This window comes from Mandrillus leucophaeus, unplaced genomic scaffold, assembly GCF_000951045.1.
Source record: "Mandrillus leucophaeus isolate KB7577 unplaced genomic scaffold, Mleu.le_1.0 Scaffold699, whole genome shotgun sequence".
Taxonomy (NCBI): domain Eukaryota; kingdom Metazoa; phylum Chordata; class Mammalia; order Primates; family Cercopithecidae; genus Mandrillus; species Mandrillus leucophaeus.
In genome coordinates, this window is record NW_012107574.1 from 386,090 (window position 1) to 401,729 (window position 15,640).

At 41.1% G+C, this 15,640-nt stretch overlaps 1 protein-coding gene across 2 annotated transcripts in view; it reads right to left on the reverse strand.

Annotated features, from left to right (window-relative positions):
• The window catches only part of ZCCHC2 (zinc finger, CCHC domain containing 2), a 68,490-nt gene that overhangs the window by 34,679 nt on the left and 18,171 nt on the right, over positions 1 to 15,640 (reverse strand). For both annotated transcript variants that reach the window (XR_001004279.1, XM_011964384.1), the window contains exons 3-5: positions 14,521 to 14,597; positions 12,304 to 12,375; positions 6,978 to 7,090 (exon numbers count right to left, since the gene is read on the reverse strand). Coding sequence is in view for 1 of the 2 variants with exons in the window: in XM_011964384.1 (XP_011819774.1) it covers positions 6,978 to 7,090; positions 12,304 to 12,375; positions 14,521 to 14,597 (262 nt within the window). In the remaining variant the exon portion in view is untranslated. The remainder of the gene's footprint in view (positions 1 to 6,977; positions 7,091 to 12,303; positions 12,376 to 14,520; positions 14,598 to 15,640) is intronic.

The following is a 15,640-nucleotide window of genomic DNA, read 5'->3' on the forward strand; positions in this document are numbered from 1 at the left end:
TGATCCACCCGTCTCGGCCTCCCAAAGTGCTGGGATTACAGGCTTGAGCCACCGCGCCCGGCCTTGGCTGCACTATTAAGGGACATTCCCACACTCTCAAAGTAGGAAGTTGGGAAGTTTGGGATGCTAAGAGTCCTGGAAAATATGGAACAGTCAATTATGTAGTTATCATATATTATACATATATTCTACAACTTAAGGCATGACTGACTGATGATTCATGTTGAATGTGTATCATGCCATGAGTCAAAGTTATCTTTGAAACCCAGCTTTCCTCATATTTTATTTATGTAATTAAAAGACTCCAGCTGGAGGTCTTCCCGACAGTGGTACCTGTAAAAGGGTTCTTGGACGTACAATTAGAGCAGAATCAACTAGAAAGTTTACTTTGGATTTGAATACCAGTTCAATCACTTATAAGCTGAAGCACCCTAAACAGTTAGCCTTTCAACTTCCAATTTCTTATGGTTACGAGAATCAAATAGTACACATAGATAAACAGTCACCCTACCTACTACTTAGGTGCTTAACATACAAATCCCATTCTATTAGTTTTGAACACTTTTAATGCTCATTTTAAATTTTAATTCTTAATTTATCCCCCAAGGTTTTTGACCTATTACTCAGATTAATTACAAAATCAGATACCAACAGATGACCTTTATGGGCCAAAGTTGCCTTGTATATCATGCAAGATTGCTTCTTCATATTCTAATGTGAAAGTAAACATTCAATAGGAAGACACGGGTGAAATTAAGAGATGAAAGAACTGAGATCTGAATTCAGGAGCAAATCTAGATTTCCAGGTCTGAACATATTACCTAAGGCTGACTTTAAAATCCAAAGGCAGTGGTGGAACCCATACACAGTCATGTTAGAAACCAACCGGTCAAAAGCACAGGCACACCTTCAATTCAAGGCCTGAGTCCCAAGGAACAGCCCAGATATAACTCCAAATCCTATGTACACATCCACTACAGGAACACTGAGTATTACATTTAAACCACAAATGAGATAAAGGCAGGGGACTGAAATCAGCATACAAACTAAAGTCAAGGCTCATTAATGAATAACCACAAGATGGCAATTATACTGCTATTAAAAAATCAAAGTGGCCATAAACTACTTGATAAATCAAATCAATAAGAAAAACAAGGTTACATTTTGACATGACAGAAATCATCCAACCCCTAATCGACATTTCAGGCCGTATTTTCATTTTCCTAACCTATAACATATCTGAGACTAAATGCAGTGTGTCCTGTGCCAACCAAGATCTGCATCACTTATAAACATTTCCTATTTCTCAGTTTCCTTTCTTCTCCCTCCTTTATAATTGCTACACTTCTGAGACACAAAGGATGACCTACTAATTTAAAACCCACAAACTGAGAAGGAAGTGTCCTGACATCCTATTAATGGTGTTGAGGCCACAGGCGAGCCATTTGGGAAAAGATACGAATCCCCACCATACTCCTTACATCAAAAAAATTACAAATGAATCCAAGATTTTTTTTTCAAAGGAAGTATCAGAAGAAAACATTTAAAAAATATTTTTTGAAACGTATTTCAGATATGTTTTCAAACATATCTTTGAAAAGGTCTTTCTAGGCATGACACAAAACCCTGAAACCACAAGAGAAAAGATCAATAAATCTGACTGCATAAAAATTTAAAACACCTGTATGGTCACGAAGTAATCACAAGCAGGGCTCTTTCCTTTATCTAACAAGTAACTCTTCCAATCAGTGACACCAATAAAGCACGGAAAGGGCTGAAAAGGCCATTCACAGGGAGGCGGCAAAGGCTACTCAAACACAAATTGAAATCAGACTGTCTTTCTTTCTGAGATGGGCGAAGAAGAGCAATTGAGAATGTTTTGAGTCTGCTCAGGTGGGAGATACAAGTATGAGGCCTCAGAGGATATAAAGTGCTGCTACCTTTTTAGAAATAGTTTGAAAATATTACATGTTAAAAATACATGTCACTTTTGACCAATTAAAATATTTCTATAAATTGATCTTACAGATAAATGTATCCATATGTGTTAACAATATATACCTGGAGAGGACTGCTTGAGCCTAGGAGTTTGAGATAAGCCTGGGCAACAGAGCGAGGTCCTGTCTCAAAAAAAAAAAAATTAATAAAGATAAAAAGTAAAAAATTAAATAATCATACACCTGTACACTGTAGTAGTTTAAAAATATTTAGAAACAACTAAAATGGACATAAAATATGCTGATTGATTACAGTTCAGCTAAAAAGGAATATTACGTAGCAAATAAAACAGCCATCTTTTTACATGTATTGATGTGTTACCATGTCCCAATATATTTAAAGAAAAAGGTGGCAGAAAAGTACTAATATGTATAAAATACTTCCGTTTGGATAGTCAACGAAATATATATATACACACATAAATCTAAGGGCATTTATGTGCACAGAAAATTTTGGAAAAGTTAAGACTACTTTAGCTGTTAGAGTTGGAGAATGGGAAACCGGGAAATTTTCTCAGTCCACACCTCTGCATTCTTCAAAATTAGCTTTAATAACATCTTTACAGTAAAAACGCTTAAAACACACAGACACAGACATGCACAAGAGGCCAAGTATGATCAAAGCTGAGGAGAATCCTAAAAGCTTTAACAAGGAGTCACACACATACTTTGTTTTTTTTAAGAGACAGGGTCTCACTCTGTTGCCCAGGCTGGAATCCAGTGGTGCAATCATAGCTCACTGCGGCCTCAAGCTCCTGGGCTCAGGTGATCATCCCACCTCAGCCTCTGGAGTAGCTGGGACTACAGGTGTGCACCACCACACCCGGCTCATTTTTACCTTTTTTTTTTTTTGTAGAGATGGGGTTTCACTATGTTGCCTAGGCTGTTGGCCTCAAACAATCCTCCTGTCTTGGCCTCCCAAAGGGCTGTGACTACAGGCATGAACCACTGTGCCCAGCCGCTTACTTTTTAATTGGGGTCCTAGCTGAGAGTCATTTTTTGAAAATGGCTCCTTCCAGAAATAGTTAATTTTTTCCTTCTGAAAATCCCAAACTTACGAACACAGTACAAAGGCTTTTTTCCCAAACCATAAACACCTGATATAATGGCTAACTCCTGGAAAGACATCAGTATTTCCTACGTTCTCCTACAATCAAAATCAGGAAATTAACACTGACCAATTTTTACTTTCTATTCCTCAGATCCCATTTAAGTTTTGCCAACTGACCCATTTCATATCAAAGATCCAGTTCACATCTGGCACCACACTCAGCTGTCGCACCTAAGAGGACAGGCGAGGTATACTCTGGAATGCTGTCCATGGTGGTTTGTCTGAGGCTTCCCCGCAATTAGATTCCTGGCAAGAACAGAGCAGTGGGGCTGTGTGCTTCTGCTGCAGCCTGTCTCGTGGAGGAGATGCTGACTGCCCACCATTGATAAGTTCACTTCAGCTGATTACAATGGTGCACGACAAGGCTTCTCCACTCTAAAGTTACTCCTTCTCCCTTTACGATTAAGAAGTATTATTCTGTGAAAAAAATTCTGGGAAAGGACTTCGATACTGTAAATATCCTATTCCTCAAACACTCAACCTATTCACTTATTATTTATTTCAACATGGACTCACGGTTTCCTATTTTATGCAATGTACTATTATTATTTGTCCTGATGTTCTATTTACCGTAGATGTGACACTAGAAGCCCCGTCAAGCTGGCTCTGTCCTTTTGACAAAACTGGATTATTCTTTGAGCACACCCGTGTTTTCTGGCACCACAGGCTCATCTTGTACTTTTCCTGCCCCAGCCCTGAAATCAGCTTTTCAAAACTTCAAGGAACTCTAGTTCCTTTTAGAGGAGCTCTAGTTCCTTTTAATGGAGAATCACATAGAGAAGTCAAGGTCTGGGCACAGGTATGCCCACTGTTACTGGGATGTTGCTACTTCCAGACCCTTTCAATGAATCACACATATGCACCCATATCTATTTCTGTATCTGCATATACTAGATACCATGAGTTCACACCAATGATTTCAATTCCAATCAGACACTCTAGGGATCAGGGTTCAACCTGGTTTTGTTGCTTTTCATAGGATAACGCCCTTTTCCAAAAGAAAGAAACCTGGTTCTCACTGTCCTGAATATATTTACACAGTTGCTCCAATCCCCTACAACAGGCTCTCTCCTCTGTCGCTGCTGCTCCCTTCCAACCCCTGGACGGGTGCCCTCCTGGCCCTGCCTAGGCTACAATGGCCTGCTAGGCCATTGCTCCACGCATCTGCCCTCCTCACTCTCTTTGAGTTCTGTGACATGGGCCAGGCCTCCCACCACCATCGCCCATGACAGAATGGCTTCCTCACCCCACACAGGTCCCCTTCTCCAGTCCATCAGGGCACATCCTCCTATCCTGATGCTGCTGTCTACCTTGCTCTGCCCCACTGAGTGGCTTTAGGACTTAACTGGTCAGAAGGGACAGGAAAAAGAGAACGGGAGCCAGCAATGACTTTTGAAACATGATAGTCGTACAAAGAATGCAGTCAATGGTATTACTAAGACCTGAACCACATAGTTCAGCATATCTCCTAGAACACACAGGCATCAAGGGTTTTTCCGAGACAGGGTCTGGCTCTGTCATCCAGTATGGAGTGCAGTGGCACTAACAGTTCACTGCAGCCTCAAACTCCTGGGCTCAAGTGATCCTCTCATCTCAGTCTCCTGAGTAGTTGGACCTACACACGCCACTACACCTGGCTAATTTGTAAAATTTTTTGTAGAAACGGAGTCTCATTATAATGCCCAGGCTGGTCTCAAACTCCTGGCCTCAAGTGATCCTCCTGCCTCAGCCTCCCAAAGTGCTGGGATTACAGGTGTGAGCTACTGTACCCGGCCCTCTCCCTCCCTGTCTCTCAATCTTTCCCCTGTGCCCTTTGAGATTCCCCAAATATGCAGATTCTGTGCAGGCAGCCTGTATCTCCTTATTTCTGATACAATCTGCCCAGCCCCTGGACTCCAACTGTGCTCACTGCCACTCACGTGGAAGCTGATCCTTTCCCCACAACCTCCTAGCATGCATGCGCCTGCACTACCTTGACTCAACCTGCCACTCAGCCGCTCTGCGTCAACTGGACCTAGTCTATGTCACGCACCAACCTTTAGGTCACTCTTCCATGCTTATATTCAATTTTGGCCCTGGCCTGTCTCCTCCATTCCAAATCTTCTGTCATGCTGGGAGCCTACACAACCACATGGGTGTCTGCATGGGTGACCCACCTGACACTAGGCTCTTTGGCCGCCTTTTCCCCAGTAATTTCCTCACATTCCTATCTTCTTCTAGTATCTTACTTCCACTGTCACACCCCAGATCTTGCCATACAATGAAAATACTCTCCCACTCCCAGATTTCTGCTTGTCTCCACTGGGGAGCAAACATCCCCTTCTTTTCAGCCTCGCACATCCTGAGAATACTCACTGGTCCCAATTCCCTGCTCAGGAGGGGCCGCAACAGTCAATGACACACACCTCTGCTCTCCCTTGGGAAGTCGGCTTCCCAAACTGGGCCACCTCAAGTTTAGAAGGCAGATGATAGGGTGTCTTACTTATGCCCTGAACCTAAGCCATATAGGCTCCAGCACTGCTTTTTATGTAATGTATTTATTAATAACTGCAAGCTTCCAGTAAAACAGCATGTTTCCTTGGCCATTATTCCTGAATTTATGTCCCTCCTACAGGGAAGCCCTCAGAGAGGTGAGCGCCACGACTGCCAAAACCATCCGCTGACCTCCACCGTCACCTCTAGATCCACTCACCCAGCTGCCTCGCTCTCATCCCAATGAGACCCTCACTGCTTAATTACCCGATTACTCCCATGGCACCTGTTTTCCAAGCACAGTTCATTCCACTCTAGCAGACTCACCTATTTTCACTTCCTAGTCCAGCTTAGATCTCGTAACTGTCCATCATTTGTTAAAAACTGAACATTTTTCCCCAAATTTCCTTGCCTCATTGTCTTGCTGTCACATCCAAGAAAGCCCTATCCAGGATACATACAACCACTTGCTTTCCTGACACCTGGACCTGAGCTGCCGGGAAACATTTAAAAAATAGCTCACACAACAGGACAGACCAATACCACGATAACGTATTGATCTTCAATCTCAAATGGACTCCACACCTTGCCCAACTCACTTGACTTCCTTCAGCAGGTTGTCCTCCAGATCTCCACACAATGATTTACATCCCCTCTACTCTCAAGCATGTGATCCCACACCCTCAATCTACCCATTCTTAAGCAAACCTCTTACTTTAGAGAAGCCATTAATTGGGCAAAAGATCCCTCAACTTCCCATCATGAAACAAGTACATTTCCCTACATCCACACTCATCCCGCCTCCACAGGGCCCTTGTGCCGCCAACGACACGCCTCGCCTGTGTCTTCAATTTCTTCCTTTGTGAGCACATGGGAGGCTCCCGGAATTAATCCAAGATCAACTCATCTAAGCGGGTCTTTCCCAACAAGCCCAACAACCTCATGTGGGCAAAACCTTGACCTCTGGCAGCACCAAAGCTCCAACAGAGCAACGGCCAGGAAGAGCAGGTGCTGGAAAGCAGGGCTGCCTTTCACTCTCCCACCCACCAGCCCACGCACTTGACAACTTAAATAAAACATCTCTTCAAAGTGGAGCTTCTGGACAAAGGCCTCTTTCAATAAGTATTTTATAAAGAATGTAAGAGGCTTTATTCAATATCTGCATATTTCAGAAGCAACTAACTTTTATGATATGAGAGAACTAAAGAGTACAATGATAAAACTAGTTTGGTATCTTTTACTATGAGCCTAGACCTATATAGCACAAGGATAACATGTCCATTTTAAGAAGTACGCCAGAGAAAGATCTCTATGATTCCCCCACCTGAAGACCCCATTTGGAGTGGTGCTTTGTCCTGTCTGTATGCTGCTGAAATAGGCGTTAGGTCAATCATTACCTTAGGATGGGCTCTAGGTCAGGATGTCGCCGTTCTTCCCTTTTCAAGGAACCCTGATTCAGGGCTCTTAAGATGGTCTTGTCAAAAGTCTCTGAAGACAGTTCCTTTGGAAGCTAGAAAAGAAAAACCACAATATCCAATGTTAAGTTTCTCACTTACTGGTAAATACGTTACAAGTCAGATGCATAAAATGAAGACTAACACCTCCTGCTCATTATTTTCCCAAAAGCAGTTTGTTTCCCAAATCTTCACAACACCTGACCCCATAATGAAGCAGCACAGACCTTTCCTACTGGGAAATGCACCATCTTCTGATCGTACCTCAGGGCTCCCCCAAGTGCAGGGCAACCCACAGCATTCAACATGTTCCTGGGACAGGAGGACGCCTGCATGGACCTCACACTCTGGCTCCACATGCCACACTGAAATGAGACCCATGCTAAGGTTCTCGAGTTAAGGTGAAGATTCTTCTGTTCAGCATGGCTAGTACTATTTTTACCCTGGAATAGTATTCCAAGGAGTGTTATCTGCGCCTTTGCCCTTAGCACTTTTGTGCCTCCTGTTTTATGTTTTACTCTCAGGCAATGTCAGATCACCAGTGCTATGCAGCAAATAAAGAACTGAATATGAGAGACAGGTGAGAAACCCTCAATATTACTTATTTATATAAAAACCACGCACTGGAGGTGCCTCACATGATTGAGGCAATCAGATCAATGTGCTAGAAACCACAAAAAAATCAACACTTGGCCAAGAAAAATTTTAGATTTTAAACAAAATGTAATCAGTTTACTTTTTAAAAATCCTAGTAAACTGATTATTCATAAGCCAACTTTTCAAGTCTTTGAAAAATTCAAAGTTTTAAATCTGACTTTTCATAACTAATCTGTGTTATTACTGGCATTTTCACTAAAATACAGAGAACCATTAACAGTATCTGAGAAGCCACAGGAAAACAAAAATATATACTGATTGTTGATTTACATATTGAGCTCTGAGAAGTACAAAGCAAATTTTCTTATGAAAAGTAAATATTTTTAGTCAATTCAGAAACGAGAAATTTAGCAAAGGTAGCATAAAGCACCCCTCACTGTGGCACAGGAGACTGCAAGATCAAGATGCCCTGTCAGAATGAAGTCCCTCTGGTCAGATGGAAGGCTCTGTCGGCATTCCACACACCCACTGTGGAAATCATGCCCTCTGACCACCAACAAGAGAAACAAGGTTTGAATCTATCCATCTTCTTTTTTTTTTTTTTTTTTTTTGAGATAAGAGTTTTGCTCTGTCACCAAGACTGCAGTGTAGTGGCATGATCTCAGCTCACTGCAACCTCCACCTTCTGGGTTCAAGTGATTCTCCTGCCTCAGCCTCCTGAGTACCTGGGATTACAGAGGTGCACCACCACGCCTGGCTAATTTTTTTGTATTTTTAGTAGAGAATGGGATTTCCATGTTGGTTAGGCTGGTCTTGAACTGCTGACCTCAAATGATCCACCAGCTGTGGCCTCCCAAAGTGCTGGGATTACAGGCGTGAGCCGCCATACCCGGCCTCCATTTTCCAAACAAAGAAATCACTCATTTCAATATTTATATTTTGATATTAGCATTTTAATACAGACTTAACAGCACCAGGCATATATCCTACTACCCATTTTAAACACAATTTATACTGAATATCTGTACACAGCCAAAGAAAACCAGTGTCAGTGAAAAGTCTATTTCAACCACCAAATCACTGATGGTTGTACTGAACACTGAAGGCAACAGCGTATAAATATTCACAGTTCAGTGACACTGTTCACGTTGCTGGGCAGACTGCAGGTATGCGGTCATCAGCATGTGCAAATTGATTTATTTTCAAGTGATTTTTATGTTCAACTTCCAGGGCCTACTTGCAGTCTTAAAGAAAGGCTCATTTGCTTAAAAAAAATATGTGTATATACACACACACACACACACACACACACAGTTTAAAATCATGTCTTTTTTATTCTAGTCACGTGTTTTGAATTTTCTCACCTTTCAATCCTAGTTCTAGCAAACCCAGCCTCCCACCGCCAGAGCTCCAGCTCAGCCTCAGAACAAGTTCAGAGGAATGAAAGGTTTTTGCACTGAGCTATTACAAATGTTGCTCTCTAAATACGCTGAGACCAATGGATAATCTAATGTTTGTAGTAGTCCTTGTTCATTCAATCATTCAGCAAATTTTCAAACTCCCACCGTGCCCCAGGCACTGTTTTAGGAACCCTGATACTGCAGTGAAGGAAGAAACAAAAACCCTGGCTGCATAAGAGTAGACATTCTGATCATGAGAAATGACAGCTTAACTGCTAAGAAGAAAAACAAAACAGGGGACTAGACATGGTGGCTCACGCCTGTAATCCCAGCACATTTGGCCAAGGTGGGTGGACCGCTTGAGCTCAGGAGTTCAAGATCAGCCTGGGCAACATGGCAAAACTCAATCTCTACTAAAAATACAAAAATTATCCGGGTGTGGTGGTGCATGCCTGCAATCCCAGCTAATTGGAAGGCTGAGGCACGAGAACAGCTTGAACTGGGGAAGCAGAGGTTGCAGTGAGCCTCTCGAGATTGTGTCACTACACTTACACCCCAGCCTGGGTGATGGAGCAAGACTCTGTCTCAAAAGAAAAAAAAATAAAAAAAAAAAAAAAAACCCACAAAAACAGGTGAAGGGGGCCAGGATGCAAAGGACAGAGGCTGCTATTTGTATGGGAAAAAAAGACTTGAAATATTGACCTCCAAATCACATTTCCACACTACGGCAAGCTAGAAGTACAGGTCAATAGGGTCTACAGAATAAAAAGGGTGTTCATTTGCACATGTTGTCAAAAGGACAGATTTTGCTCCTGAACTTTTTTTTTTTTTTTTAAAGACGGAGTTTTGCTCTTGTCGCTCAGGCTGGAGTGCAATGGCACAATCTCAGCTCACTGCAACCTCCACCTTCTGGGTTCAAGTGATTCTCCTGCCTCAGCCTCCAGAGTAGCTGGGATTACAGGTGCCCACCACCACACCTGGCTAATTTTTTGTATTTTTAGTAGAGATGGGGTTTCATCATGTTGGTCAGGCTGGTCTTGAACTGCTGACCTCAGATGATCCACCTGCCTCAGCCTCCCAAAGCACTGGGATTACAGGCAAGAGCCACTGAACCCTGCCGCTCCTGAACTTGTGTAGATGATGTTGAAAGGAAGGTAAAAGAGAAAAAATTATAAGGAAAAGTATCATACAATAGGCAGTATGTTTACAGAAGTACACAATGTTGCAGATTATTTCATGTAATTGAGAGGCACTTATACTATTTGAGAAAAACATTATATCCAAATACTGGCTAAGCAGGGTGTTCATTAATTGCTATGATTCTGAAGAGTGAATTACTTATTTGGAGTTGTATTTGTTTTAAAGCACCTAAGCTTTTAGAAAAAATGGGCGACTGAAGCAATGAAATCTGTCAAAGCACAAACAGCTGAAGCTTCCAGAGGGAAAGCCAGTAGAAGGCAGACTCCATGTGCTAGGCCCCAGCTGGCGGTCAGCTGCATGCTCTCTCAGCATGAGGGACAGGGAAGCAGGACCTCACACACACACTGGCACCAAGTCACTCGGTCTGGACCCCCCCTTTTCAAGGCTCTTCAGCCTCAGCTCTGTACTCCTGCAACTTGCCCACAATTCTGTTGTGGGAAGGACAGAAGAAGGGAAATGAAAACAGGCTGCTCCTTAACCCAAATGAAGCCTGTTCGTGATCACCTAAATTTTGATAAATTTCTTCTGTTCAGAGGAAAGTCAGAAATAACTAGAAGAGATTGTAAAAGTATGTGGAGGTGGGGTGAGGCAGCCCTGCTTAGCCGCCTCTGTAATTAGAACCTCATCCAGGCACTCATTTTCTCCAGCGGGGTACACTGCCTGGCAGATGGAGCCTGCCCCGGCCCGAGCAACTCTTCCCTGGCATCCTCACGACTGTTACCATGACTGAGCACAGCAGCCAGAAGCTCACAGACCCATGCCATCTCCCTCGCCAAGGTGTCCAGAGCTGACATGTCACAGGCAGTGGCCTCTGGCATCTGGAAATGAGTAAAACTTATCCCCCAACTTTACCCAAGGCAGGTCACTAATGAGTGGGAGAAGGAGTCCTCAACCCTTAACTGACAGAGCCTAGTTTATAATAAACCAGAGGAAAATGGAACTAGTTAAGTCATCCCTGGGTGCTACTTCATTCACAGGGACTAACAAGAAATTCAGCAGAATTCACACTTCGACAGTCTTCCTCAAGGAACCAGCATCTAATGTGCTATTCAAAGCTCTACAAATTGATGAATAAAATGGTCTCTCATAGATTTAAGAATGATCTGAAAAGGATATACTTATGGTGACAGACAACCTAAAACTAGCACTAGCCTCAAAATATCATATATGTTTAATAACTACACTTGTACCCAAAACTTAGTAACTGAGTTGGGAATGTTTCTGGACTTTCTGCTTTATCTCTCTACTAACAATAAATTTTAAAATATTTGTTTACTGAAAAAGAATAATTTATCAACCATTTATACCTATTCTCTCTTTTTGATATTTATTTCTATCCACTCTTCAATCAAATCATATTAGTATAAAAGAAACAGGTGACGGTTTGAACAAAATGATCTAAGATACCTTTCACCTCTGGAAAGTCTGTAATAAAATGTTTCTATTATCTTCTTATTCCCAGTAGTTTGGAGATTCTATCATATGGGGGTGAGGTGGGGAGGAGCTGGAACTCAAAGAAGGAAGAAATGGAGAAATATTTCAGGGAAGTGTATAGCTGAATAGTCGTGAAATCTGAGAACTCCCACCAAGCGGAAGCAAGCCTCATCTGGTTCTGCAAACACATTCTCTACTGAGAAGTCCCTTTGCAAGCAGCCACCAATGATGCACATCTCTGCAGGAAACTAGGAACAGGGCTCCATTTTTTTTTTTTTTTTTCAAGTAGAGGCAGGGTCTCACTAAGTTGCCCAGTCTGGTCTTGGAACTCCTGGCCTCAAACGATCCTCCAGCTTCGGCCTCCCAAAGTGCTGGGATCACAGGTGCATGCCATTGTACCCGGCCTCCATTTTTTTTTTTAAATGTAGAAATCCCTTCATCATTTCCTTATGTTGGTAATGTCAGGTAAGAAAACATGTTTAGAATAAGATGACGTTTTCCACAGCTAAGGTTCATTTAGAGTTCTGAGACAACCTTTATTTATATGTTTTAATTTTCCTGTTTTTTTTTGACGTTGAGGTTTCTGGATTCTGTATATTATATAAAAATCATTTTAACAACAAAATCTATACTTTTACCTTCAGTAGAAATTCCTGTAGTTCTTGGTGGGTTTTTGTTACTGTTGTGACTGAAAGATCAGACCAATTTACCTGATTTAAAAAAAACACACATATTATATGGTTATTCCTTAGGCAGGAACTGGCTAGAAAAAAGCCATGTGCAAAAACAAAGGGCCTTACTTAAATTTTACTAAGATTAACAATTAGAAATATAAAGTTAATCTGGCATTGTCATAATTTCAAAATTAGTAAAATTTACTGCACGTTGACATATGCTACTCAAAAACGTTCTAATAACTCTTTTCAAAATGACACTTTTTAAAACCTATCTGAAAATATGATGTTTAGGAATTTTTCAGAAAGGGATATATTTATTTTCTATGAACTTACAGAACTCTAAAATGACACTTTCGACAGTACAAATCTTTGCCACTCAAAAGGTAAAAATTCTATCTCCTGAAACTTATTATGTATACATCCTTATTAAGTATACACCCTAGAGTTTACTGCCCTCTTTGGTAGTACCATTTCATATTTTTATGGAATTTATGGTTAGAAGAGACTTCATCTTTATCTCAATCTTTAAAATCCTATTAAGATGCTAGGGACAGGTATGATTACTTCCATTTTGAGATGGAGAAACAAGTTCAAACAAGTTAGGTTACTGAGGTGTGACCCTAAGTAGGTGCAAAAGTCAGAATTGACATCTCTTGTGCTACCCCACCCACCACCTCCTCGATGCTTTTCATCCAGTGGACTCAATTGTGGCCCCCTAATAATTTCTACCCTATAATTATTTGAGCTAAATAAATATTTGCCCTATGCTACTGTCTAGACCTTACCAACTTGTAAGTAATCAGATACTTTAAAATAGATAAAAATTTCTATCTACGAGTCTAAAATTAATATCTTTATTAACTGGCACATCTCTTAAGTGATTTTTAAGTATTCAAATGTTTGCAGAGCAGCTACTTGTGTTGGGCATTGTTCTGACTCTTGTGTCAGGGGATGCAGAAATGGACAAGACAGTTAAGTCTCCACTGACTGAGTTCACAGGCTAGTGCAGGAGACAGATCAAAGCCAAGTGAATATATAAGAATTTCCATCAGTGCTTTGAAGAAAACGCATAGGGCATGGTACAAGAACGGGGAGATGCATATGAGCTGGGGTGTCAAGAAGGATCTCTGAGGAGGGAGCTTTAGAGCCAGAAGGTGGCCTGTCCTCAGTCTGGGGGAATGGGGGAAGAGCATTTCAGGCAAGAGGACAGTGAAGCCTTCAGGAAGGTAAGCTGTGAGCTCCAGCAGCAAAAGTGGCCAACCTGAGCGTGGAGAGCAAAGAGCAAGATGCATGCCACAGTAAGACACCAGGAGATTAGGGCTGAAATCTTGCAAACTGAGGATCTTTCTCCCTCAAAGCAAAGCTGGAGTTCTGAAATTCATTCAACGAGCAAGTCAGACATGGTGGGATGGCTGAGGACGAAGATTCCTGCACTCCATGAGAATATCTACTGGAAAGATCTGTGAAAGATACAAGAGCAGAGTACCACGGATGAAGGAGAAAACTCCATGAGAGAGGGACAGCCAAAATTTGGCAAGCAATGCCTTTGGAGAAGAACTGAAGTGAGGATGCACAAAAATGTGGCATGGTTCCACCTGGCTTCAGGGTGTGTGCCGTCCAACCTGAGGAGAAAGGGCTGTAGCTCAAGCAGGGAGAAGTAAGGAAGATGTGAACAAGGAATTCCCAATACAGCTGACGGGCAGAAAGACATGGAAAGTCTTCACCTGGGAGCACAGAATCAGAGCTGGGCTCTAGTGCTAATCCCAGCTGTGGAAAGGACAGGCAACAAAACCAATCATGAGTAAGAAGACAGGGTAATGAAGTGGGAATACAAGCGTCACAGAGAACAAAGAGGAGAAAAATGCCAGGGAAAACAATGCCTGTGATCTTGACTTAAAAAACAATGGCATTTTTAAAGATATATCCTACATCTTAATTGTGTCCTTATATCTAAGGTTCTTACTTCTTTTTAATAAAATAGCCAGGGTTATTTTAATGTGATGTAACTTCAAAAAAACGTGGCAAACCATTCAGTAGTATATGACAAAAAACAGTACATTCTCTTAATTAAAAACAAACACATATACCTTTTCCCTTAAATTAGCAAACCCACCCCAAGTTTTCCCAAAGATCACTGAGCACAGCATGTGAGGTATCTTCTGTGGGGAAATGGCTTACTTTGAAAGTGTACTCCCAGTATTTGTCAGCTCTTTTTCTCTGGACTCCTTTCAACACTATCTTCTCAATGTGTACAGCTGAAAGAAAAAAACACGCGCTGACTTGTGCTATGAAGACTACAGACACATTTCACTTACCTAAAGTAACCCTAAAAGTTGACAAGTGCTTAATAATTAAGCTACTCACTTTCATGTTTATGACTTGTCTTAAATCATGAACTTAAAAAAAAAAGAAAAAAACTGGAAGCACAGCGATGTGCCATCCACCCATGAAAAAAATTTTTTTCTATACCTATACAACATGCTGAGTGTTTAATTTCAAACACTCAGCTAACACCAAAGATATTAAGGATAACAATAAAAGGTACCTGCAATTAAGATATTTTTCCAAATGATAATCTTCCAAATTGTTACACAGATGACCACAAATATGGCATTTTAATATCAACTAAATATGGTTCTTTCAATTATTAATACATAGTAGGTATAAATTAGAAAATATCTAGTTTTATATTTAATTTTTTTAAAAAACTACTCAAAAGTAATATACCAAGCTGATAAAAATTTCTAATTGGGAATTTAAAAATTATTTTTCTCAAATGTAACCTTCAATATTATATAATGGTAAATATAAACTGAACATTATAATAAAGGTTCATTGTGGCAAAATTTTTTCACATTACAGAGATGAAATAGTAAGCATAAATTATATTAAACTTTAAAACACTCTGAATTGAACTAGATAATCAGTTTATTTATGAAGTAAGCAAACGTATAAATCCCCCAGCTATCCATTTTACAACCCCTTTAATAAAAGTACCACCTTAGGAAACAAATCAATTTCAAAAGAGCCAATCTACTAAGTGTACTCTACTCTAAGGACTTGAAGACACTGCTGTTCAGGGTATAAACAGAAGAAACCAAACTTTCAGGATAATGAGGGAGATAATATCAGGCTGATAATGAATATGCTAAAGATTGCAAAGAAGAGGTTAGAAAAGTAACTCAACAGAATCGGGGGGTACACTGTTGGATTCAGGAGAGCAGCAGATGGAGGAAAAGGGGGGCATTCATTCATTTTGCCTTAGAGGAAGAAGTTAAAATAGACAAAGTGGAATGCA